Below are 26400 nucleotides of genomic sequence, written 5' to 3' on the forward strand. Positions count from 1 at the left end.
TAACCCCTGCTGAGCACTCACACCCTCTTACTTTTTCCCTAATTTTTTGTGCAACTGAATCTCCTACCCACCAACTATTTAGCCTTATATGCAATTTGCCAGTACTGTACTCTGGTCCCAGATTGTTCAAGTGGAACCCGTCCCATCGGAACAGCTTCCTCCTTCCCCAGTACTGGCGCCAAGTCCCATGAATTTGAACCAGTTTCTCCCACACCAATCTTTGGACCACAGGTTTAATCTTGTTGACACTATAACCAATTATTTCATGGCCCAGGTCGCAACCCAGGGGTTAAAAATAAAAGAACTGCACATGCTGGAAATCTGAAACAAAAATAGAAATTTCTGGAAAATCTTAGCAGGTCTGGAAGCATCTGTGGAAAGAAATCAGATTTAATATTTTGGGTCAGTGACCTATCTTCAGAACTGCGTGATATTAACTTGTTGGTTTTGATTTTTAATTTAGCCTTAGCTTCTCATATTTGCTCAGAAGATCCTCTTTCCTCTTTCTACACATATCGTTGTTACCTACATGGACCAGGACAACTGGATCTTTCTTCTCTCACTTCAATTTCCTCTGTGGCTCAGATAAGATACCCTGAACCCAGTCATCAGGCAGGCAGCATGGCCTTTGCTACTCTTGATCCTGACCAGAGAGAATAAGGTCTCTTCCCCTGATTATACTGTCTCCAATTACAACCACCTTTTCTTTTTCTCCTCACTCTTGAATGGCTCTCTGCATTACAGTGCCATGAAAAGTTTGCTCATCTATTCTACAGCCCCCATTCTCATCCACACAGGGAGAAACTATCTCCAATAAACAAAATGGCTCAGCCTCCTTCAGCACTCCTGGATTCCTCTAAATGCCTGTACATTCTGAACATTTTCCTCACTGTAGTATTGTGGTGTTGTACTATTTTTTTGGTCACCTGTGTTTTGTGCTGGAGTCTGGTTTGGCCTTTGAAATTAGATTTCTTGCATATACATGCCCAATGTCCTTTGGTTTCACATGCTTTACAGATCTGAAGCTGGATTGCTTTTTGGCAGCTTTGCAAACCTCATCGTTTGATCCACTTTGCTGACCATTGCAATAGCATTGGCTGCACCTCGAACATAGAACTGTACAACACAGGAACGGGCCCTTCAGCCCACGAAGTTGTGCCGAACATGATGCAAAATTTAACTAATCCCTTCTGCCTACCCTTGATCCATACCCTTCCATTCCTTGTATATTCATGCTCTTGACTAGAAGTTTCTTAAATGCCCTTATTGTATCTGCCTCCACCACCACCTCTATTAGCGCGTTCCAAAGACCTACCACACACTGTGTAAAAATCTTGTCCCTCACATCTCCTTTGAACTTTCCCTCTCTCATCATAAATGCATGCTCCTTAGTTCTGGACATTTTAAATCCTATAAAGTGACCCAACCAAAGTCTTGTAAAGCTAAAGTATGAAATTGTTCTTAGACTTCAATTATGGCTTCATGCTTACCCACATTTTCACGTAAGGTACCAATGGTATGGCCCTTTTTCTTGCTCAGAAGATCTTTCTTGAAAACTTTAATTGGTGTGGAACCAATGATTAATTCTATGACACTTTGAGGGCTCTTTTTGGAGAAGTCACACTGATGCCCTTTGCTTCAGTATCTTCAAATAATTCATCAACAGCCTCTTGGGGTTTTAGCCTGTATGACATGTGTTGAAGCCTGGTTATTTTGAAATTAATTATTACATTCCAAATCTTTTCTAGGCATTTCTGATCATCCTTGGAAAGACAGTACATTTTAATTCTGTCAATCTTCTCCTTGTTGGTTTGAAACAAAATTTTCAGAGCTCTCTTCCCTGTGCTTGATCTGTAAAATAAAACTGTACATGCTGTTTCAAAGTTGAAATTCAGTGCAAGTGTTTTGTGCTTCCAAGGCCATAATAAAATGTTTGCCTTGCAAGGCATATTAAAGACCTTTAAAATCTTGGAAGTACAGTGCAGTGTTAGCTTGTTGCTTTTACTGGTTCTAATTTAATCTTCTTTTACTCTTTTATTTTTGTGCTTCTTTATTTTCATGTTTCTGGTTTTTTACTGGGCTTCAGTTACCTTCAGACACTGTCCTTTAAGAATTGCAGGCTTGCAGTAACATATTTCTGCACTAAATATCCTTCATGCCAAATAAAGAACAATGATAATAAGGTGGCTCCCCTTTGCTTTGGCACCAAATTGGAGAGACAAACTGGTGGATCTAACTGACCTCTACATACAAGTCTTGTTAGTGTCGAAAATAGATTTTTAAAAGCTGCAATTTTGTTGAGGAGAGCTCAGACCTTTACTATTCCATGTTATTTGGTCAATGCATACTCTGCTGTTACCAAAAAATGAATTTTTGTACCTCACATATGGAAAGGTTTATTTGATCACAGAAAATCTGAAAATGCCATTTGTATATCAGCGATTAAAATTGAATAAAAAATTTTCACTTCTTAAATTGAAAAGAAAAAAAGTTAGGTTAATAGCTTATTCTCTGTAAAGTTTATTTCTTTTAACATATTTAAAGTGGTACATGTTAATATTTTACCAAGTTAAAATTCGACCTTGAAATTATACAATTACATCATTTTGAATTTGGAAATCTGGTTAATATAAAACTATTGAAGACTTTACACACGACATATAGATCTATTTAGGCCATGATGGATTTGTTTTTGACTTCACTGGTGATAAATTTGTTTTGCTATAGTAGTTTGATATGACTGCACAATCTATAAAAAACACTTTGGATGCAAAATATTACACTAATGTATAATAATCTGAAGATCTATCCAATTTTTCAAATTCTTCGAACTCAGTGAGAAAACTTGTGTTGAGTTAATTTCAGCCAGGGCAGTAATTTGGATACAAAGCATTCCTGGACTATGAATTGAAGAAAAATGTCCAGTGGCATCAATCTTCTGATCCATTAATAGTAATATGGTTATGTTTGGATATTGAAGACGACAGAATTGGGCTCAGTAGTAACTCCCTCCATGCAGGAATCGTCTGCTGATACAGTCTAGGATAATACCTGAGATTTTAAAAAAGTCATTACTTGGCATATTTAAAATAGTTGCAATTTTACATATAACTATATACAATGTTCTCCTGTGAGAATATGGTGTCAAAAATATTACTGCATGCGTGCAGCCAATATGACAAATCATTGGAGAGCTCCTGAAGTCTGCTTAAGCTGCTTAAGGCTATAAACAGACAGCAAGTTAATTATTCACTTCTCCTAGACTTCATTAAAGATTTGAAGAAAAAATCTTCAGTAGTTAGCCATAATGCAGTCTTTAGAATTTTTATTACATCTGAAATATTTTATATAGTGATGAAGTGTTGCCTTTATGATGAACATAGAAGCTTGCAGAACAGAGTGCGTCAGTTGGAAATTTGGGGCAAATGGTAATTCAGTGCAGTGTGGGAAGGAAGTCCTGCCTTTTGACTTCAGTATTCATTGTGGTTTGTGCAAGTTTGAGGCAATAAGTATTAAAATGTTTGTAAATGATGTAGACATGCTAGAAAAGTCAGCAAAAAAGTGGTTGATGGAATACAGTGTGGGAAAGTGTGAGGTAATGTACTTTAGTAGGAAGAATAGAGGCATAGAGTATTTTCTAAATGGGGAGCTGCTTTGGAACTTTGAAGCACAGGGGATTTGGGAGTTCTCGTACAAGATTCTCTTAAGGTTAACATAACAGGTTTAGTTGCAGATTGAAAAGCAAATGAAATGTTAGCATTCATTTCAAGTAGAATACAAGAGCAGGCATACACTTCTGAGGTTGTATAAGGCTCGAGTCAGATCACATTTGGGATATTGTGAGCAGTTTTGGACCCCATATCTAAGGGAGGATATGCCTTCCCCCTTGGAGGGGATACCCAAGGAGGTTTACAAGAATGGTGATGGAAATGAAGGGCTTGTCAAATGAGGAGTGGTTGAGGACTCTGGGTCTGTACTTAGTGGAGTTTAGAAGGATGGGGGGGGGGGGGGGTAGTCTCATTGAAACTTACAGAATACTGAGAGGACTGAATAGAGTGAATGTGGCGAAAATGTTTCCACTAGTAGGAGAGATTAGGACTCGAACATATAGCCTCAGAGTGAAGGCATGACCCTTTAGAACTGATATGAGAAGGAATTTCCTCTGCCTGAGAGTGGCAAATCTGCAGAATGTATTGCTGCTTAAGGCTATAAAGGCCTAGTTATTAAGTGTATTTAAGACAGAGACAGATAGGTTCTTGATTGGTGAGGGAATCAATGGTTGGGGGGGGGGGGGGGGAAGAGGAAAATGGGTTTGAGAAACAGATCAGTCGTGATCAAATTTGATGGAGCAGACTCAGTGGGCCAAATAGCCTAATTCTGTTCCTGTATAATTTTGAATTGTTGCTTGACTAGTCTGCGGACAGTTGACCCAATTAGTAAGTATAATTTTGCAGGATCGATAGGGCTGAGTTTGCCATTGTCAATTCCCATGTCTGAACTGCAGCTGGGTCACAGGATCAGAGTCATTGGACAAATGGAAAAGTGATGGAAGATGTTGTGTGATGTTCAATGTGCACAATAAAGAAAATAAACTCTGTACAATAGTATTTGCTATGGGCCTAGAATACGCATGTTAATTGAGCAAATATTTAGTATATAAAAACTGTGATGCCAGGATTATTAATGTACTGTTAATCTGTCTCACTACCAGATTAATTTTTGTAATATGTTTAGGTAAGATCCTCCTTTGGCGCTTGCAATTCCCTTTTCAATTCGTTGTCTTCCAAACATAGAGCCAAGAATACTGGTACACAATGTGCTGTTAGAATGAAGCCAAAGCATCCACTAACCACCCACAGTAATTCCTCACTTAATGGTGTGTATGTGAAAAATGAAAATTTTTAAGCAAATCAGATTTTCCTATTACAACCAATGTAGCTACAGTTAACAGTAATGTTTGACAGAACCTAAGAAAAACAATTAAAACATAATATCCTACAAGTTGAAAAATTGTACATTCCTAAACTTAATATTTAAAACTGAAATAATTTTATAACAGTGTAAATTTGCAGTATAAAAGAAATATGCTAACTTACTTCCTGCCTACTGATCCTCCCACTCACTTGCCAACCCTCTTGCCAACTGCACTTGTTCTCTCCTGGACTCTCTAGTTCAACAATCTCCTGTTCCTGGATCTTCCCAATTATAGATCTCGTGTTCCTTGACCTTCCTGCTGGCTGACACGCTACCTTTTAACTTTTACACTTGTCAATCCTCCCACTCCTTGATCCTTGTATCCCTCAGCTCTAATGATTGGCATTTTCCTCATCCACTCTGTCTCACTTTACTGCTTTCTTCTCTTGAACTGTCCCTTTGAGAGCTTAGTGCAGGGACAGTAATAGAGATAAAATAAGTAATGGAGTCAGTAGGGTAATCGAAATGCCAGGGATAGGCAATGGGCAGGAGTGACACTGAGTGGAAGGGATAGCCAGTGGGAGGAATGATGAACAGGAGAGTTGGGTGATGAAGCATTGGCAAGCAGAAGTGGTAGGAAGCAGGGGATTTCAGTAAGGAGGAGGATTAGGGAACATACAAATTGGGGAGGGGGGATGGAAGCTTCAGAATGCATGTTGTTAATACAATTGAAATCAGTTAATTCAATAGTGTTTGAACATGCTGGTCTGTTTGGATAACCACGTGTTGGATAAACTGGTTGAATCAATACATAATAATAACAACATTTAACCTCACATTTTTCAGCCCTGAGCTAACCTGACCATAGAATATGAATACCTCTATGATGGATACAACCCCCCTGGTGTGCTTTGATAATATTCTAAATAAGTACCTGCCAAACTTTCTCAATGTTACATCTACATTAGCAAACATGATTTTGATCCAGATGTAATTCAAATCTAATGCTTGAAAGAACACGGAGGTAATTTTGTTGTCTGCACATCTAAATGATACACACGCTTAGTGATTGTCAATCCATTGTAGAACACACCTGACTTTGATCTATTGAAATAAATAGATGAAAATCAGGTTGGTTCTATAATAAAGGTCTCAGCTACTGTCAGATTTCCACCCAGGTGGTGAAGATGGAAATTTATCTTATTAAATTGCCAAAATTGAACTGATTTCAAGCTGCATGTTCTGTTGTATTTTTACAATGCTTTGGATCAATAATTCTGATAAAATCCCATCTTACCTTTCGATTGATTTATTGATAAGCTGTTCATGAGTGAATGTTATTTGGGAAAGCTAAAACAATCTGCACAAAGTCAAGGGTGCCATAATGCCAAACAATGTCTATCTAGTACAGCATGTTCCCCAGGGTGAAAAGAACTAAGTGATGACTTCAATCCCACCTGAAGCAAACAATGATAACTCTAAAATCAAATTTACTCAGTTAATTGCCTGTCATTTTCTTAATATTTCCTAGTATTGAGGAGTAATTGCAACAGTAACTAATAATACATTAAATATTGTTAACTTATGCATTAATTAAGCTTGTCAAATTAACCAAAGTGACTGATTCCAATTTACCAGTTAAAGTTTTTTTGCTTGTTGATGCAATGTGAAAATAATACAAGTATTGTAGAATAACACTCATCTGGAAAAGTGCTGCAAAATATTCTTTACAAATATAATCAACTCAAAATAATTCAAACATGTAAGAATTAATGTATGGATTAGTGAATTTAACGATTGTTAAAACATTTTTGGGTTTATCTTAATTTTTTTAAAAAGTCACTCAACTGTATCACATATATTAGTAGCAGGAGTAGTTGGCTCCTCTGATGAATCTTTGTAAGAATCGCTCATAATTTGGCTGGTCAATGTGGCTGAAATGATGCTATCGAGCACGGACAACTGTGGTTGCAGAGAAAACAAGACAGCATTAACTACTGTGATACAAGTGTAATTGAAGCCCTGGACAATTATTAAGGTTCAAAACTTCAAAATCACCAAAAGGTGAATGTTATTTATCCCAGACTACTCAGAAATTCGTGAGGCATTGCTGCACATTATTAGAGAGTGAATAAGCATTGTGGAAGTCCAATATGTTGAAAACCAACTAAAACTTATTCACAAGCAAACTTCATACTTCAGTACTGGGTAAATGATTACATGAAAGAGGAGTACATATATCATAACCTAGTGAAGTGCAGTTAACTTGGGAATTTCCCGCAGAAGGGAAAAATCATCCTGACTAATATTATGGTTATTACTAATACTAAGTTGAAGTAAGATTAGAGTTGAAGTCTAGTCTAAGCAATTGTTGGGTGAGTAGGGCAAGGGGACTGCCAACACAATATAATTTGTTTGATGCTTGAACTATTTTGGCAGTCAGGCTTTGTTTGAATTTCAGTAGTGGGGTCACATAACTCCAGCCATGATAGATATCATTCTTGTTGTATTTGGGCAGGACACAAAATCGACACATGCATTTCAAACTTGGGAGCTAATATATCCTTGGCCTAATGGTCCAGTGTGTTATGGTGGATGGGGTGATGTAGGGTTGAACACCTGATTCTCCAAATCCAGCCTGAAGCTCAATTTAGCATTAGAGTATCTGCACTCTTTTCAATGCTCTCTTCTTAAGGAGGCAGAGTGAAAAATAAGGAAAGACTATTAAGGATGTCTTGTTTTCGCAGGATCCCAACATGGCAGCCACATGCAAAGGGGATGCAAACTAAAATGACTCACATTTCTGCCTTGCCATGATCAAGTGTGAGTGCAAGATCATCCCTACAATAATGGCTTTTGCTTCTTGTACACATGCAATAATTCAGATTATTGATGTTACAAGGTACACATTTGTTATAATAAGGATGAGATTTTTCTCACCCCAAGTTGCAGGCTAGAAGGCAGCTGGTTTTGGTAAGATGCCAGTGTTTTTACCAGCAGCAGGAATCAGCAGTGGCTCAGTCACCTGCCTACAGAAGGTACACAGTTAATTTAGTCAATGAAGGCCTCAATGAAAGGGCGAACTGAGGGCCATCTATCCAGGCTGCCACATTTTGTGGAAATAGAGCAGTCACTCCAGTGTGTGGGAATGCCACCAAGTTGCATGGAAGCACCATTGAATGAATTCTACAAGCCGGGTATGTAGGGGAAAACAGGTGGGTGAGCCCATAAATTAAGATGCCATGCTTTTAGAAGTTATATTATGGTTGGGGGTGGGGGTAGGTGCTCTTCACCTATGGCTTAATTTAAGCCTTTATGTGGGAAATTAATGCCAAATTAAGGGTTTAATCATGTCGCCAATCTGATTAATGGGCAGCAGAAGTGGCTCGTACTCATATGTTGATCAGCAGGTTCAGTGGGCAGTGAAAGGTGGGGTACGGTGAGACCCTTATGCTAATCGGAGGAGATCTCTCTCTCACAATTTTGCCTCCTTGCATCCACTGTTCTGGTCTAATATGGTATCCCACCTAACAGCTCTCCTCACTGGCTTGGGCAAGATCCTGGACTTATCTGGATTTGGTGGATCAGTGGCTTTTTTTACTTCCTGGCCTCCTGCAGTATCTGCATTGGTCACCAGTCCTGTTGTGGCATACAGCCACTGATCTCCAACTGGCAAGCAGCTTTTTGAGGCAAGACAAATGTTCCCTCTAAACCGCATGGATGCACAGCCCAACAGCCACTCTGAGGGTAAATGCATTTACCTGATTGCATTTACTTCTGGTTTCTCCAGCCAGTTCCACATATGGACCTCAGAGGTTTGCACAGCAGTTGGAGAAATGAAAGGAAAATGTAGGCTGACACTTCTTCCTGAAGAGGGGCGGAAGACCCACCTCATACCAATTAACTGATTGTCACTCAAAAAAGGTGAAGTAGTGCAATCCAGCACAGCAGAGGTGGACTTAGCCCTGACATTTACACTAGGGTATAGGTAGCCCATCTAGTCATTATACATGAGTCAAGGGAGGGGACCCTAGCTGCAAAAGCAAACTATGAAGAAGATCTATAATTCACTATTGTTATTTGGAAGTTGGAGGATAAATGCTTTTTTTGGTGTTTAATACTGTGAAGGTGAATTGCTTTTATAAAAGCTCAAAACAGTATTTTGAAATAATCATGTGACTTGTGCTAAATGCCCAGACATGCTACCTGGTGAGATAATTGCTGAAGTGTTTACCAAGTTTAGCCTCTTTAAGCTAGAGAAAGAAAAGTCAGACACAAGTTCAGTTCAGAAGAAAAGATGTGCTGTTTAGAAGCCTAAAAGCAGTCAAAGTAATTGGAAAAAGAACAGAGTTGTTTTCCTAAAGTACAGTGTGAAAGTCAGTGAGTTTGCTTGGGTGTTTCTGGGAGAGACAAAGAGAATCATATCTGGTGAATCACTGAAAAAACATTGTAACCTCATTAGCTAAGTAAGAATTCAAAGCATGAAGAAAGGAGTGATACTTCATTGGAATTGAGTATCTGTAAAGTATATTGCTGAATAAAAGAGTTAAATCTTTCTTTTTGCTATTGATAATAAGAACTTCCCAAATAGTCTAATGAATATTTGGTTTAGTTTTCCTTTCATGCTATGTGAATATGTTCAGTTACTGGCCATCGCTATAGCCAAATTACAAAAATAAAACTTACAGAATATCAAGCCAGGTTTCATTCTGGTATCTGATTTGTTGAATATTAACAGCAGTTGTGATCAGAATATGCCTCCATGGTATATTCCCAGCACTGAAAGCGTTAATGCTCTGATTGTTGAGGCCTACTTGCTTGGTCCAGAGAGATAAACATTTTCTGGCTGAACTGTGAGGATATCTCAAAATAAAATGCCCACACATTCTCCACACAGCTTCAGTAGTGGCCACTACTCTCAGTTATGCAGTCAATATTGCAAAGATTGGGTCAATAACATGACTGAAAATGTGTTGCTGGAAAAGCGCAGTAGGTCAGGCAGCATCCAAGGAACAGGAGAATCGACGTTTCGGGCATCAGCCCTTCTTCAGGGCTGATGCCCGAAACGCGATTCTCCTGTTCCTTGGATGCTGCCTGACCTACTGCGCTTTTCCAGCAACACATTTTTAGCTCTGATCTCCAGCATCTGCAGTCCTCACTTTCTCCTCAATAACATGGCTACCCAGCACAGCATGCATAATTTTATTACACTTATGAGGACCAATTAAGAGCTATTAGAAAGATTGCTGCTATGGTCCTAGTACCTATCCTTGAAAGTTCAGTCTTTAACCTGCCAAGGAAACTCCAGACCTATGTCAAGAGTGTGGTGCTGGAAAAGCACAGCAGGTCCGGCAGTACCTAGGGAGCACGAGAATCCACGTTTCGGGCACAAGCCCTTCATCAGGAATGAGGCTTGTGGGTCAAGTGGACTGAGAGATAAATGGGAGGGGGGGTGGGGTTGGGGGGAGGTAGCTGGGAAAGCGATAGGTAGATGAAGGTGAGAGGGAGAAGGTGATAGGTCAGAAGGGGGAATGATGGACAGGTCCAGAGGACGGTGCTGAGTTGGGGGCTTGGGACTGGGATAATCTGGGGGGTGGGGTTGGAATGAGGAAGCTGTTGAAATCCACATTGATCCTGTGTGGTTGCAGAGTTCCAAGGCGAAATATGAGGTGTTCCTCCTCTAGGTGTCAGGTGGTAATGGTTTGGCGGTGGAGGAGGCCCAGGACCTGTATGTCCTTGATGGAGTGGAAGGGAGAGTTGAAGTGTTCGGCCATGGGGCGGTGCAGTTGGTGGGTGCAGGTGTCCCAGAGATGTTCTCTGAAATGATCTGCAAGTAGGCATCCTGTCTCCCTGATGTAGAGCAGACAACACTGGGTGCAACAGATGCGTTAGATGACATTGGTAGAGGTACAGGTGAATTTCTGATGGATGTGGAAGGATCCCTTGGAGCCTTGGATGGAAGTGAGGAGAGAGGTGTTGGCGCAGGTTTTGCATTTCCTGTGGTGGCAGGGAAAGATGTCAGGAGTGGTGTGTGGGCTGGTTGGGGGGTGTGGACCTGACGAGGGAGTCGTGGAGGGAATGGCCTTTTTTAGAATGCTGATAGGGATGGGGAGGGAAATATATCTTTGGTGGTGCGGTCCATTTGGAGGTGGCGGAAGTGGCGGAGCATGATATGTTGTATGCGTGGGGTGAAAGGTGAGGACCGCAGGTTACTGTCCTTGTTTCATTGGGAGGGGTGGGGTTCAAGGGCAGTGATGAGTGAAGAGGAGGAGATGCACTGGACAGCATCGTCAACCACGTGGGAAGGAAAGTTGCGATCATGGAAGAAGGAGGCCATCTGGAACTTTTGGAGGTGGAATTGTCATCCTGAGAACTAATGCGATGGAGGTAGAGGAATTAGGAATAAGGGATGACTTTTTACAAGAGTTTGGGTGGGAGGAAGTGTAATCTAGATAGCTGTGGGAATCGGTGGGCTTATAGTATATGTCTGTGGTTGGTCGGTTGCCGGAGACTGTGATGGAGAGGTCCAAGAAGGGGAGGTTGCAGAGATGGTCCAGAAAGGGGGTGGGAGGTTGCTGATCTATGGCTTGGGTGTTCTTCTTCACTATGGGTGTGCAGTCCTTATACATGTCCATTCCCCACAATGATGGTCTGCAGGCCCTCAGTTTCTTCTTCTCCAACAGACCCATCCACTCCCCCATCACCAATACCCTCCTGTGCCTTACCAAATTAGTTCTTACCCTCAATAACATTTCCTTCAATTCTTCCCATTTCTTCCAAATCCAGGGGGTAGCCATGGACACTCGCATGGGCCCTAGCTATGCCTGCCTCTTTGGTGGCTACATCGAACATTCCCTCTTCAGCACAAACACAGGTACTGTTCCCCAACTTTTCTACTGTTACATCAATGACTGAATCAGTACAGTATCCTACACCCAGACTGAACTGGAGCAATTTGTCGGCTTTGTCAACAACTTCCATCCTGTCTTCAAATTCACTTGGTCTATCTCGGACACCTCCCTCCCCTTTCATGTTCTCTCTGTTTCCATCTCTGGACTGACATTTACCAAAAACCCACAGACTCCCTTAAGTACCTGGATGACACCTCCTTCCACTCCATATCCTGGAAAGACTCCATCTCGTTTTCCTACTTCCTCCATCTTCATTGCATCTGCTTTGATGAAGAGACTGATCCACTGCCAAATATCCCAAATGTCCACCTATTTTAAACAATGTAATTTTCTACCCTCGGTCATCTAGGCAGCCCTCCACCATACCTCCTCCATTCCCTACGCCACTGCTCTAAACACCCCCCCCTCCAAAAAACATAATAAAGATAGAGTCTCTCTTGTCCTCATCTTTCACTCCACTAGTCTCTGCAACAACGCCTTGTCCTCAAACACTTCTACCAACTCCAACTGGACCTCACCACCAAGAACATCTTCCCCTCCCCACCCCTCTCTATCTTTAGCAAGGACCATTCTCTTCGTCATTTCTTGATTCGTGCCACTCTCCCTAACACCTTCCAGGTGAAACAGAGATTCACCTGCCTCTCCTTCATTCCTGTTTACTGCATCCGGTACACCGGATGTGGATTTTCCTACATTGGTGAGACCAAATGTAAACTAAGGGAACGTTTCGCTGAGCATCTCAGCTTGGCCTCTAAAGGCCAGCCTGATTTCTCAGTCACCAGCTATTTAAACTCCCCTTCCCAATCCCTCTCCGACTTGTCCATCCTTGGCCTCCTCGATTGCTATAATGAATCAGACCGCAAATTGGAGGGACAACACCTCATCTTCCACCTGGGCAGTCTACAGCTGGAGGACTCAACATTGAATTCTCCAATTTCAAATAAACTTTCCACCCATCCCTCGATTCCTTCTCCAGCCCTGCCTCCTCCCTTCCATTCCTCCTACCGACTCTTCCTTCCAGCTACCAACTGGATTCATTCCTCCCATTGACCAACCAAGTAGTATCGACCACCTGTATTCACCTATCATTATCTTACCATTCCGACCCTCTACCCCTTTATCCTCAGCTCTCCCTACCCCCACCTCCATTCCTGAAGAAGGGTTATACCCGAAATGCCGAGTTCTCCACCTCCTGCTGCTGCTGGCTTGATGTGTTCCTCGAGCCTCCTGTTTGTCTACTTTGGATTCCAACATCTGCAATATTTTTGTCTCAAACTTAGGTGTTCAATATGCAATGGAAAATATTAACTATTTACAAATGTAATTGTTACATTCAAGTATGTGTGAACATTTACGTGTATAATCAACAATAATTTGCATACCAAATCATAAAAGATATTTCACTCAAATATAAGTATTGGAGATACATTTAGAAGAGAGAAATTCATATGATGTTGTAAAGTACAGCACATAAAATGAAACTTACAGAATCTTCCTGCTGATGCATATTAAGGAGCTCATATATGATAACTTCACCATTGCTGTCACCAATGAGAACACAGTCTGTATTTTTAGCAAAGAGTATGGTGGATAAACTTGATCCTTCATTAGCTGGACAGATAATAACAGGATCCAATCTGTCAAAGGATGGAAAAACAAAATGAGTAAAGAATTAATCATTGATGATTTGTTCTGATAATTCTGTGTTTACTACAAAGGAATACAATTTGAAATCATGGAATATAAATTTTACAATCTATATTTTTTAATTTGACCACATATGTCGTGGTTTGTAAGCACTAACCTCTAAGTTGTTATTCAGACTACGGTGAATAAATAAGGATGAAAGTCGGTAAAGTCTCTGTTCAAACCCTCATAAATTGCCAACCTCGAGTTGCATTTTAGAATGTGACACTTAAAACCCTATAAGGTTACAGATATGAGATGTACCTTGCTATTGTATTTGCTTACATAACAATAGCAAATGAATAGGCTCTTCAGCCCACTATGTGTATGCCAACCACGATGCCATTCTAAACTAATCCCGTCTCTCTGCATACAGTCCGTATCCCTCTATTCTCTGCCTGTTAATATCTAAATGCCTCTTGTCTAAATGCAATCGTATCAGCTTCTACAATGTTCTGGCAGCATGGTCTAACAAAAACAGTCCAAACTTGTCCTCCTTTTCCTTATAGCTAATATAGTCAAATCCAGGTGACATCCTGGTAAACATCTTTTGCACTTATCTCCAAAGCTTCCATATCCTTCCTATAATATAGTGACCTGTACATAATACTCCAAATGTGGCCCAACTAAAGTTTCATAAAGCTGCAATATGACTTTCCATAGTTTATACTCAACGCCCTGACCGATGAAAGCAAGCATGCCATATGCCTTCTTTACCACCTTGTGTTGCTACTTACAGGGAGCTATGGATTTATGCCAAAGATCCTCTCTATATATCAATGCTTCTAAGGTTCCTGTCATTCACTGGATACTTTCCTCTTGGATTTGACCTCCCAAAATGCATCACCTCGCTCTTGATTAAACTCCATCTGCCATTTCTCTGCCCAGAATCTTCAGAATAATTGAATAATTGATGTTCCAAAAACATTGAAGGCATTGCATACATTTAATAATAAAGAATGTTCTTGCTTTAACCTCAGTGGAACAGGGAAGGCTGAGAGGTGACCTGATAGAGGTTTATAAAATTATGAGGGGCATTGATAAGGTGAGTGGCTAAGATCTTTTCCCCAGGGTAGGGAGTCCAGAACTACAGGGCATAGGTTTAAGTTGACAGGGGACAGACTTAAGATGGCCATGAGGGGCAACTTTTTTGCACAGAGGAAAGAGCTGCCAGAAGTGATTACAATCACAACGTTTAAAAGTCATTTGGATGGGTAGGTGGATAGGAAAGGTTTAGAGGGATAAAATAGAATCCCTACAGTGTGGAAATGGGCGATTAGGTCCAACAAGTCCTCAGTGACCCTCCAAAGAGTAACCCACCCAGACCCAATCCCCAACCCTATATTTATCCCCGATTAACCCACCCATCCTTGAGCACTATAGACAACATAGTATGGCCAGAGCACCCAGAGTAAACCCACACAGACACAGGGAGAATGTGCAAACTCCACACAGACATTCGCATGAGGCTGGAATTGAACCCAAGTCCCTAGCACTGTGAGGCAGCAGTGCTAGCCATTGAGCTAACATGCTGGTATGGGCCAAAAGCAGGAAAATGGGACTAGTTGCTTGAGGAAACCTGGTCAGCACGGAAGAGTTGGGCTAAAGGGTCTGTTTCTGTGCTGTATGATTCAATGATTCCATAAGATAATACAGCCCACTGCAGTTTTCAAAAGTTAGTCAGGCCAATATATTTGTTGCACCATACTAGTGTGAATTTTCCATCCTGACTGCAGTTTGGAACAGGTCGATCATTTTGTCTCCAGATAGTTAAGTGGCCTGCTGCCTTGCACCTATCACTACCATTTACCTTGATTGATTCAAATTAATACCATAGCAATGCCAAATTCCACTCACGGTAGCACTATGTTGACATCCAGCTACGACAATGGATGAATGGATACCATACAACAATCATGTGACAGGAATGTTCTCACCCAATTGGGGAAACCTTTAGCAGTGAAGGACATTCAGCATCCGATTTTCAGGTAAGCGTCCTCCAAGGTGGCCTTCGAGATACACAACAATGCAGAATAACCGAACAGAAACCGGTAGCTGAGTTCCATACCTATGAAGACGGCCTCAACCATGATCATAGGTTCATGTTGCATTACATGTGACCCCACCATAATATTCTGTAAAATTTTCCTGACAGTTTTGCTTTGACACTATCACCATGACAACTTGTTATGTTGTCTCTACCTTAATTAGCTTGTACAGATTTGGATTGTTACTTTGGTTAGATCCTTGGCATGCGACTCTTATACCGGCATGCGACTCTTATACCGGCATGTTATTCCAGTCATTTGGCTTGTCTCCAGCACCACCTTATTTTTAATTTTTTGTAATTATCTTCCTGCCTCAACTAATCAGATTATAGGTCATCACTTCACGTTATTCAACTGTTGACACTATTTGCACAGCCTGACACTCTTGATCCCCTGCAGAGACCTATTATTCAACCTGTCTATCCTCCATTCACACCATTTGTATGATCTTTCAATCTCTCGGATTATAAAATCTGTGCCTGGGTGCTCTCTGAACGTCACCTGACGAAGGGGTAGCATTCCTAAAGCTTGTGATTTCAAATAAATCTGTTGGACTGTAACCTGGTGTCATGTGACTTTTGACCTTGTCCAACACCAGCACCTCCACATCCTAGACAGTGATGATTAACAGCTGTCTCTGGCTTTACTTGATGTCAGTGTAGCACAATTTCAAACATGGCTCATTGGATAGTAAGCACATTGATCAAAAATGGGATTCCATCAGTTTCCCTCCTCCACTCCTACCCATCTACTCCCTTAACAGCCTAGCTAAAGAGTAGCTAAGATTGATTGTAGAACTTCAAATGTTTTCTTGGGTAGCTTAACTAAGTTATCACAAGTTAAAAATCAAATTTATGATATTCTAGGTTGTGTTTCTTTGTAACAACACCAGATGCTGCTATTACCAACTATCTTCATTGAAAAACATTTTCTTCCAAGATTATCAGTGACTCTTAATCAACAATTTTTTATTAAAAATTGGATACTTACATGCTGACAGCAAGGTCCCAGATTTCCACTCTGTCCTCATTCACAGCTCCAAACACAGTGGCGGACTTTGGTGACCACATGATGTCATGCACAGCCTTTGTGATAGTTGAAGAAAAGCGGAGAATGGGCTTTAGCGTTTCCTGGCTCCATACATGAATAGACCAATCAGCAGAGCAGCTCAGAAAAGTGTCTCCAGAAAATGGTGACCATACGACTTTATATACTGGCCCCTTGAAAAGATACAAAGGCACAGTTCATACTTGTCACGAAATATAGTTAACATTAAATTTGATATTCTTGATGTTGATTAATTGTTTGAGCATATCCACATGCATTCATTTCTAAGATTTAAAAAAACTTTTAAAATGAATAAGATTAATGAAAATGTATATATTCATTCATGCTACTTCCTCCATTTTCTCCGCGCTTCAAACAAGTTTTGTTGTATCATCTTTGGCTTTATCTGTCTTGAATCCAAAATTTTTAATCTGTGGAGTTCATTAAAATAAAAGCAAAGTATCGCAGATGCTGGAGATCGGAAATAAAAACAGATAAGTTCTGGAGAAACTCAACAGAGCTACCAGCACCCCCGGAGAGAGAAACAGAGTTAACGTTTCTAATCTGACACGACTCTTCTTCTAAAAAATGTTGTATCAGGATCAAAACGCCAACTTAGTTTTTCTATCCACAGAAGCTGCCTGATCCACTGAATTTCACCAGCATTCTGTTTGCATTAAGGTGGCACTCCTTAACCCTCACCATGTTCTCTTCCTTGTATAATTTGAAGAGTTCTAAAATTCAGGATTTGTATTATCGTCATTCCTCTCTGCTATTTTTTCTAATGTCCATGTTCTAATGTCTGGCTCTTCACCCAGGTTTCTCATGAAAACAGGTCATATTTCATTTACTGAAATAAAGTTACAGCATTAAATTAACTGTTATCAGTAGACCCACAACCTGATGACTCCCAGTGAATTCTAAACTTATCATCGTTCAGGTTTTTCTATACTTGAAGAAATGTGCAAATACCCAATTTCCAAACCTCTCAACTGAGAAGCAGCACAGTGAAATTAAGAATTGAACAGGCGAAGAGACCGTTTTCAAAACTTGACTTTTGCCTTTTTATCTTTCTATTCTGAGAAGCAATAACTTCTAATGGGATAAAGGCCACTTTTTAAATGTGAGCCTAGATAGTCCATATCTAGGCTCATGAGCTCTGAAGTTATCACAGCCAAATCCAAAACAGTCCTTTCCTAAAAACCTACTTGGAGACTGTCAGTAATTGTTTACTGAACAACAATCAGGCATTAACCAAGACTATTTTTTCCCATTATGTCGTAATGCTAAGGATAGTTGTGAAACTCCCCATTTGAACTTAGCTAACAAATCACAGATCATCTTCGTAACTCAAGACTCCTAACTGATATGGCTAAATGCTCGAGCGCAGGAGCAATTACTCAAATAGGTCATATCATATTTTACCAGTTGTTGCACTCATAGTTTATTGCATAATCTATATGGATTATAGTTTTCAGCAACATTAACCTTAACACTACTCACTGCTCTAAGTAGATTCTGGTACTAAAACAGGTCAATAAAAAAATGGATGTGGTAATTATCATATTTGCAATCACTTTTCAATGCAGTTACTATAAAATTTTAAATGTCAATCTGGCAATTAACAGCACTTTAGTTTCAGAAAAACATACTGTAGGCTTTGATATTCATGAAGATTCTATTGTTCTCCCTTTGCAAGTCTGATGGAGAACAGATAAAGCTTTATGACATTGTTCAGGTGGTTGAAAATGGCCATTCATACCATTTTCCTAGGGTCTGCAATCTCGGTGGGAGTTCAAATGGAGCCTGATGGAACACAACCATAAATTAATTTGCTGATGTTAACTTGGAAGTGGAATACGGACATTATTGTCTAAATTTCAAGATGGTAATGGAGTAGGACTCCTTAGCTGGAATGCATCTGATACTTGCATTAATTTTTTTTTTCTCTTGTTTCCACTTCCCTCTTGTCCACAGAAGGCATCAATGGCAATGAGATGACCCCAGTGTGGACTCTAGTTGATGTCAGTCAAGATGGCAGCAGAGTAGCAGCACAGCATGCAGAACCATGAGCCCAGGACCTCAGAGCTTATCTGCTCCATCAGCTTTACCTTCTTCTTCTTTCTCCGCTTTCATTTTTAACTTTAACCTTACATAGCGTCTGTGGAGAGGTCAGACAGCATCAGGTTGTTCAGCGCATTGAAGACAAGGTTTGTTCCCAGCGGCAGTACAGACGGAGTTGGGATTGTGTTCCCAATAGTGGGAGAGGGAGAAGTTTTAGGCCCTGTGCCAGGTGCAGGAGCTGGCAGCTTCACTGGCGGCTGCATTGGAGAGATCAGCTCAGCACAGTCTCATGGTGGTGGTGACTGAGACAAGATGGTGCCAAAGAATAGCAACACAGTCCTGCAACAGTGGTGCAACAAAGGGACGTGAGGCTGGCCAATTTCTTTGTGCTGGTGATGGTCTCAGTGTTGGGGATGAAAGAGCCCGGATCCAGGACCATGGCTAAGTACTTAGGAAAGACTGTAATGTTGAATTTTAACTTTATATCTTTATTTTTCTACTTTATACCTAAGGTGGCATCAGAGAATGGTAACTTCATACATGTTTCAACGTACTTCTGTATCCTTTTACTTGAGTACGCATGACAATAAAACTTTATAAAGCTTACACTGAATTCCAAGTGAACATAGACCAGATAGAAAAAAAAGCATGCAGTGTTAGGAACAGAAAAAAACATAACTAAGGAACAGAAAAAGAACATAACTACTGGGTATACAGCTAGTCTACTTCTTCACTTAAATACATGCCTTTTCTTTTAAAAGAATCACCTGGACAATTTTCCACATTATTCTAAAATGTAATCTATGACCATAACTTGCTCACACAAGGAAAATAACTCATCAAATACAGTATACCAAAATGTTACAAACCAAACAGTTTCTGTTCCCTTTTGCCTCTCCATGGATAATGGCCAACCTCATCAGGTCTCAAGGGAAGTTCTTCAGCAGAGGCTAAGAATATTGCTATACTGTTACTACACTTCAAACCATTCCTTTTATTTTAACAGACATCAATAATTTTATGTTTTAAATATTAATAACTAAAACATTTTGTGGGGTAGAATATTAACTTTTATAATAGCTTGTATCCAGTTGCCTACTGTTAGTTTCCTGCCCTCCCATGCCAGTACAAGGCCTCAGTTATCATAACCATCAAGCCTCACTGTATGGTGCCTGCACACTTCTTACCTACTCTGACTAAAGGTGAGTGTTATGCCATTGATTGTCTCTAGGGCGGCATGGTGGCTCAGTGGTCAGCACTGCTGCCTCACAGCGTCAAGGACCCAGCTTCGATTCTAACCTCAGCTGTCCGTGTGGAGTTTGCACATTCTCCCCGTGTCTGTGTGGGTTCCCTCTGGGTGCTCCGGTTTCCTCCCACAATCCAAAGATGTGCGGGTTAGGTGAACTGCCCCTGCTAAATTGCCCATCGTGTTTAGAGATGTGTAGGTTAGTCAGGGGTAAGCATAGGATAATTGGGTCGGGGAATGGGTCTGGGTGAGTTACTCTTTGGAAGGTCGGTGTGGACTTGTTGGGTCGAAGGGCCTGTTTCCACACTGTAGGGATTCTATGATGCCAGAATATAAGGCATCCCTTAACTACCAATAAGCATTCAGGTAAGTGTCACCAAGAAGCATTCCAATAGAGTCTTGTAGTGATGTGGTAAGTCTGGGTTGGATAGACTAGACTTTCTAGAGTACATGCACTGCTGCTATCTTTTATGAGTGAGAACAAACAGCAGAGCTGGATCATATAAGCTAGGTACTCAATAAGTGAATCATCAGTAGAGTTAAGTTGAATTTTGTACATCAATTGTCACATACCTTGTGGACTCCATAGGTCTCTAGGAATTGTTCATTGTAGGAGTATGAACACTTATGAATATAACCTTCTTCTGTGCCAGCCAGGTAAATATTAGCTTCCTGCAATAAATCAGAACAACATGCTCAAAGGTGGCATAATGAAGTAGAATATATTTTATATAATCTAACCCTAACTCATACAGCAAATATTGGTTAATGTTGGTCAAAAGCTCTTTTGTGCTGATTTTTACCTTAAATCTATCTCTATGGCATCTCTTTGACAACTTGGAAAATTGTCCAGGTGTATCCTGTTCGCAAAAGTGGGACACATCCAAGTTGGCCAATTACTGCCATATCAGTCTACTCTTGAACATCAGCAAATTGATTGAAGGGTCGTTGAGTGTTACAAACCAGCACTTGGAACAGAACAAGTCAGTCATTATCATTCAGTTTGGTTCTACCAAGGCCATGCAACATGTGACTTTATTACAATCTTGGTCCAAACATGGACTCCAGAGGTGAGGTAAGAGTCACTGCCCTTGACATCAAGGCTGCATTTGAATGGGTATTACATCAGGAGCACTGAAAAAACTGGAGTCAGTGGGAATTTGGGGGGAAATCTATGGTTGGAGTTATACCTGGCACAAAGGAACATGGTTGTGGTTATTGGAGATCAATAATCTCAGTTTAGGGACATAACTGCAAGATTTCCTCAGAGTAGTGTCTTAGGTTCAACTTGTTTCAGTTGCTTCATCAGTTGTCTTCCATCCATTATGAGGTCAGAAGTGGGGATGCTCACTGATTATTGCAACATTTTCAGCACCACTTGTGATTCTTCAGTTACTGAAATAGTCTGTATCCATATACAGTAAAATCTGGACAACATTGAGGCTTGATGATATGTTGGAATGTAGGATCTCCTGGATGTCAGTAAGATCCAATGCAGTAAGGTTTTGAAGATCAAGTAGTTTCGGCTCAGAATATGAACTGGAGGCCAGACTACAGACAGTGTAAGGAGGAAGGTTACCTGGACACCTTATTCCAGAAGGGAGTCACACCTTTTAGGATAGTCTTTTTATTAGGTCACTAGTCAGGGAAAGGAAGGTGTGACTACAATTGAAGATGATAAGGGAACTCAGAGGGCAGGTTTGCACAAATCTCAGTTAATGCAATTGTCAGACAGGTTTGAGGTTATTTCAGGTTGTATGAGATTGAGGGCTGCAGAATGAATTAGATAACTGACATGACACAATGGTACAGGAAACCATTCAAGTAGGGACAGCAAAAGCAACTTAGTGGTAGTAGGGGATAGTATAGTGAAGTAGATTGACAATGTTTTCTGTAGCAAGAAGAATGAGAATCAAAACAGCAGTGTTGCCAGCCTGGTACTGCTCAGAACTGGACAGAAACTTACTTTAGGGTGGGGAAGGAACCAGTGTCAAGGAAAGAGGTCCCACATGGTTAAAATGAGAAGCTGTTCACTAAATTAAGAAGTAGAACCTCAAATGTAATTATCTCAGGATTATTACTTCAGTCGCATGCAGTTTGGTGTAGGGCAAGTAAAATTAGAAACTAAATGTGTGGCTCAAAGATTGATGTAATTGAACTGGGTTCAACTTTGGGGGACAGTAGTGCTGAAAGTGGACGCTGTAACATCAGAGTGTATTATACCTGATCCATCCACGTTTTAGTGAACCACATAACTAGGGAGGTTAGAGGGAGTTTTAAACCAAATATGTTGACTAGGGATCAAATTTGGATAGTCTACATGACAATTTCATAGAATAATTTCAGGATAGTTTCTACAAGCAGCATATTCTGGTGCCAATCAAAGAGCAGACTACACTTGAACTGGTATTGATCAATTAACTTGGATTAACTAATCAACTGTATTGACAATGTCCCTTAGTATCAGTGATCATAGTTTTTGAGGCTTGATTTTATGCACCACAGCACAATTTTTAAATCTTAGATTGTTCTGCCAGCCATCAAGGTTGAATGGGACCTCAAACTTTGTTAAGACTTCTGGAAAATGCTTTTTTAAGCTTAAGGGAAATACTCATAGTTTAGACAGGGAGACTTGGATTCAGTTTTACTTTGCGTTTCAAGCACAGCTGTGAAGTCCTTGGACTAGGATGTAGACCAGTGATCCTAAGAGGGAATGATATATTAAACTGGATTGCTTCAAAGTAGAGTTAATGATAGTCCCAGAGTGTTGGGATAAAACATTGAAGAAACTGCTAAAGCTGAAAACATTTAAACTCAAGTGAATGATGGCAGCAGAAAAACATACTATCTGCAATGCAAATCTAAAAGGTAAAGGCACAAGTGATGTAAAACAACTGAGGTGCTAGATACAGGGATTCTGATATGAGTATTGCACAAGTGGTGTTTTGGGTATTGTACCGGGGTGTGTTATAGAAAAGCTGTTGGTTCTCAATTCAATTCATAAAAGGTGTGCTTTTACTGAACACTTAAAAAATCTTGAACTATTAGTAAATGGTTTTTGTTATTCTATTTTATCTTCATTTATTTTGTTAATAAACTTCTATTTCATTGCTAAAGCAAAATCTGCAGCATTATGTGCTTATAATTTCAGCAAAAAACCATTTTGATAAAACCCAAAGCAAATCAAAATATGATTTAGCAATACAGATTTCTGTCTGGGGTCTGGCATGCCCAGTGTTAATATTATCTGGGACCATAGCAAGCTCTTGGTTGGATTTTTGAGTTCACTGGATTTAAAAAGAACAATGGTTCTTTTGTTAAAGTGGCAGATATGGAATGGTTATAGGGTATAAAACAGATGTTATGTGGTGAGGTTTAATACACAGAGCTTGAAGATGGCTTTAGATGTTGCTGGAAGTTTTATGGAAGTGGAAGATTATTTAAAATTGTTGACTAAGACGAAACTGAGGGACATAAGGGAATCTTTGAGGATAGATTTAAAAGCAGGATCTTGTACCGATGGAGGTATTTCAAGGAATTATACAACATTTAGAACTGATAGAACGAAAATCTGAAATTGGGATATCCTAATGGGAATTAGATAAAGGTGTAGTTAGAAATGAAAATATGGTTGGAGAGAAAGAAAAAGAAATTCAAAGACTTGCAATAGAGAAAAATGAGACAGAGGGTAACAAAAAGAAAGGAGATGAAACCAGACAGAAATGGGATTAAGAAATCGAATTTGAATGCCAAGGAGATAAGGAAATTAAAGAAAACAATTGGCCATGGAAGAGCTTAGAGATAAGAGAAATAGAATATGTGCAGATGGAAGGAGTGTTAGTTTTAGAGAACTGATGGAGAACATTAAAGCAACAAAAAAGACTGGAACAAAAAGTGATATAAATATGTTTACATTGTAACAAGATTGGATGTACTAATATCAATTGCTGGAAATTAAATGGGAGACTGATCGTAGTAATAGGCAAATCTAAGGAGTCTTCAGATGATGAGGTATCAGGAAAGAAATTAGGTACTAAAACTGTATTAGTGGTACAAAGAGAACATAGTTCCCTGGAATGTTCTAAGAAGCGCAAGATGGCTCTGGACAATCTCAATTCTTTTTCAGAGATTGACAAGGAAAACCAGACAGCTGGAAGTTCTCTGTATTTTTATATCAAAAGGGGAGGTATTTCCTTATGCTTTGAACCAAGGAGGTAAACCAATGGTTATTGAGAAATATTGGAGCAAGTCAGTCACTGATGCTGGCTGATGGTCTTCCAGAGGTGTAGATAAAGGAGAAAATATTAAATGGAGGTATTCATAGAACTCATGACAGGAGACAGAATCAGCAGGTGTGCCACTGACAATGATCTAGTGGTAGTATTGCTAGACTATTAATTTAGAGACCCAGTTAATGTTCTGGGGATGTGGGTTCAAATCCCATCACAGCAGATGGTGGAATTTGAATTCAATTTTTAAAAATCTGAAATTGAAAATTTACTGATGACCACAAAATCATTGCCAATTGTCGGAAAACCCATCTGGTTCACCAATGTCCTTGGGGGAAGGAAATCTACCATCTGGCCTACATGTGACTCCAGACCCACAGCAATATGGTTGACTTTCAATTGCCCTCTGAAACAGCCAAGTAAGCCATTCAGTTGTATCAATCCCTACAACCTCTCAAAGAAATGAAACCAGGCGGATTATGTGGCATTGACCCAGGCACCAGAAACATCAGCAGCAGAAACAGCCCTGTTTACCCTGCAATATCCTTACTAGCATCTGGAGGTTAGTGCCAAAATTGGGAGAGCTGTCTTACAGACTAGTCAAACAACAGTCTGATACAGTCATACTCACCAAACCACACCTTACAGACAATGTCCCAGCTACCACCATCACCATCCCTATCCAACCAGCAGGACAGAGCCTGCAGTGCTATACAGTTGGGAGATCTTGCCCTGGGAGTCCTCAATATTGAGTCCAGATCCCATGAAGTCTCATGGCTTCAGGTTAAACATGGGCAAGGAAACTCCTGCTGATTATATGTCATATCCTCCTTAAGCTGATGAATCATATTCCTCTATTTTGAACAACTTGGAGGAAGCACTGAGGATGGCAAGGGTACATAATGTACTCTGGGTGGGGAATTTCAATATCCACCATCAAGAGTGGCTCGGCAGCATTACTACTGATCAAACTGGTTGGGTCCTAAAGGACACAGCTGCTAGACTGGGTCTGCAACAGGTAATGAGTGAGCCAACAAGAGGGAAAAACATTCTGACCTCATCCTTACCAATCTGCTGGCTGTAAACATCTCTGTCCATGACAGCATCGATAAGAATGATCACTGCACAGCCCATATGGAGACAAAGTCCCACCTTCACATTGAAAATAACCTCCATCGCATTGCATGGCACCACCACCATGCTACATGGGACAGACTTCGATCAAATCTAGCAATTCAAATGACTGGGCATCCATGAGGCATTGTGGGCCATCAAAAGAAGCAGAATTGTAACCTGTAACCTCCTGGTCCAGCATATCCCCCACTCAACCCATTACCAATCAAGCCAGTGGCTCAACCCTGGTTCAATGAAGAGAGCAGGAGGGCATATCAGGAACAGCACCAGGCATACCTGAACATGAGATGCCACCAAACAGAACTACTCGCATGCCAAATGGCATCAGCATCAGCTAATAGACAAAGCTAAGCAATCGCACAACTAAGGGGTAAAATCTCAGCTCTGCAGTCCTGCCACATCCAGTCATGAATGGTGGTGGACGATTAAATGACTCACTGGAGGAGGAGACTCCACAAATATCCCCATCCTCAATGATGGAAGAACCCAGCTTTTGCAAAAATCTTCAATCAGAAGTGTTGAGTGGATGTTGCATTTCAGCCTCCTCCAGTAGTCCCCAACATTACAAATACCAGTCTTCAGCAATTCAATTCACTCCATGCAATATCAAGAAATGGTTCAAGATACTGGATACTGCAAAGGCCACAGGCCCTGACAACTTTCCTGCAATAGTCCTGAAGACTTGTGCTCCAGAACTTTCTGCTCTCCTAGCCAAGCTGTTCTGGTACGGTTACAACATTGACATCTACCCTCCAATTTGGAAAATTGTCCAAGTATGTCCTGAACTAAAAAAAAGCAGGACAAATCCAACAAAGCTAATTACCACCTCATCAGTCTACTCTCAATCTTTAGTAATGTGATAGAAGATACCATCAACAATCCTATCAAGCAGCACCTGCTCAGCAATAACCTGCTCAGTGAACCCAGTTTGGATTCCATCAGGACCACTTAGCTCCAGACCTCATTTCAGCCTTGGTTCAAGCACGGACAAAACAGCTAAATTCTAGAGACGAGGGGACAATGACAGCACTTGACATCAAGACTGCACTCGACTGAGTGTGACATCAAGGAGCCCTGGAAAAACTGTAATCAATGGGAATCTGGGGGCAAACTCTCCAGTG

At 40.5% G+C, this 26400-nt stretch overlaps 1 protein-coding gene across 4 annotated transcripts in view; it reads right to left on the bottom strand.

Moving 5' to 3' along the window:
* Positions 1-1537: 1537 nt before the first annotated feature.
* dnai4 (dynein axonemal intermediate chain 4) overlaps positions 1538-26400 on the bottom strand; it is a 131100-nt gene continuing 106237 nt past the window's right edge. For 2 of the 4 annotated variants that reach the window (XM_072574095.1, XM_072574097.1), the window contains exons 15-19: positions 20490-20588; positions 16550-16779; positions 13312-13462; positions 6763-6876; positions 1538-1683 (exon numbers count right to left, since the gene is read on the bottom strand). In XM_072574095.1, coding sequence (XP_072430196.1) covers positions 1660-1683; positions 6763-6876; positions 13312-13462; positions 16550-16779; positions 20490-20588 — 618 coding nt within the window. In that variant the 3' untranslated portion in view covers positions 1538-1659. Of the gene's footprint in view, positions 1684-2519; positions 3052-6762; positions 6877-13311; positions 13463-16549; positions 16780-20489; positions 20589-26400 lie in introns of those variants that run through there. The other 2 variants (XM_072574096.1, XM_072574098.1) reach the window with 2 other exon arrangements.

This window comes from Chiloscyllium punctatum, chromosome 7 (genome assembly GCF_047496795.1).
Source record: "Chiloscyllium punctatum isolate Juve2018m chromosome 7, sChiPun1.3, whole genome shotgun sequence".
Lineage (NCBI taxonomy): Eukaryota > Metazoa > Chordata > Chondrichthyes > Orectolobiformes > Hemiscylliidae > Chiloscyllium > Chiloscyllium punctatum.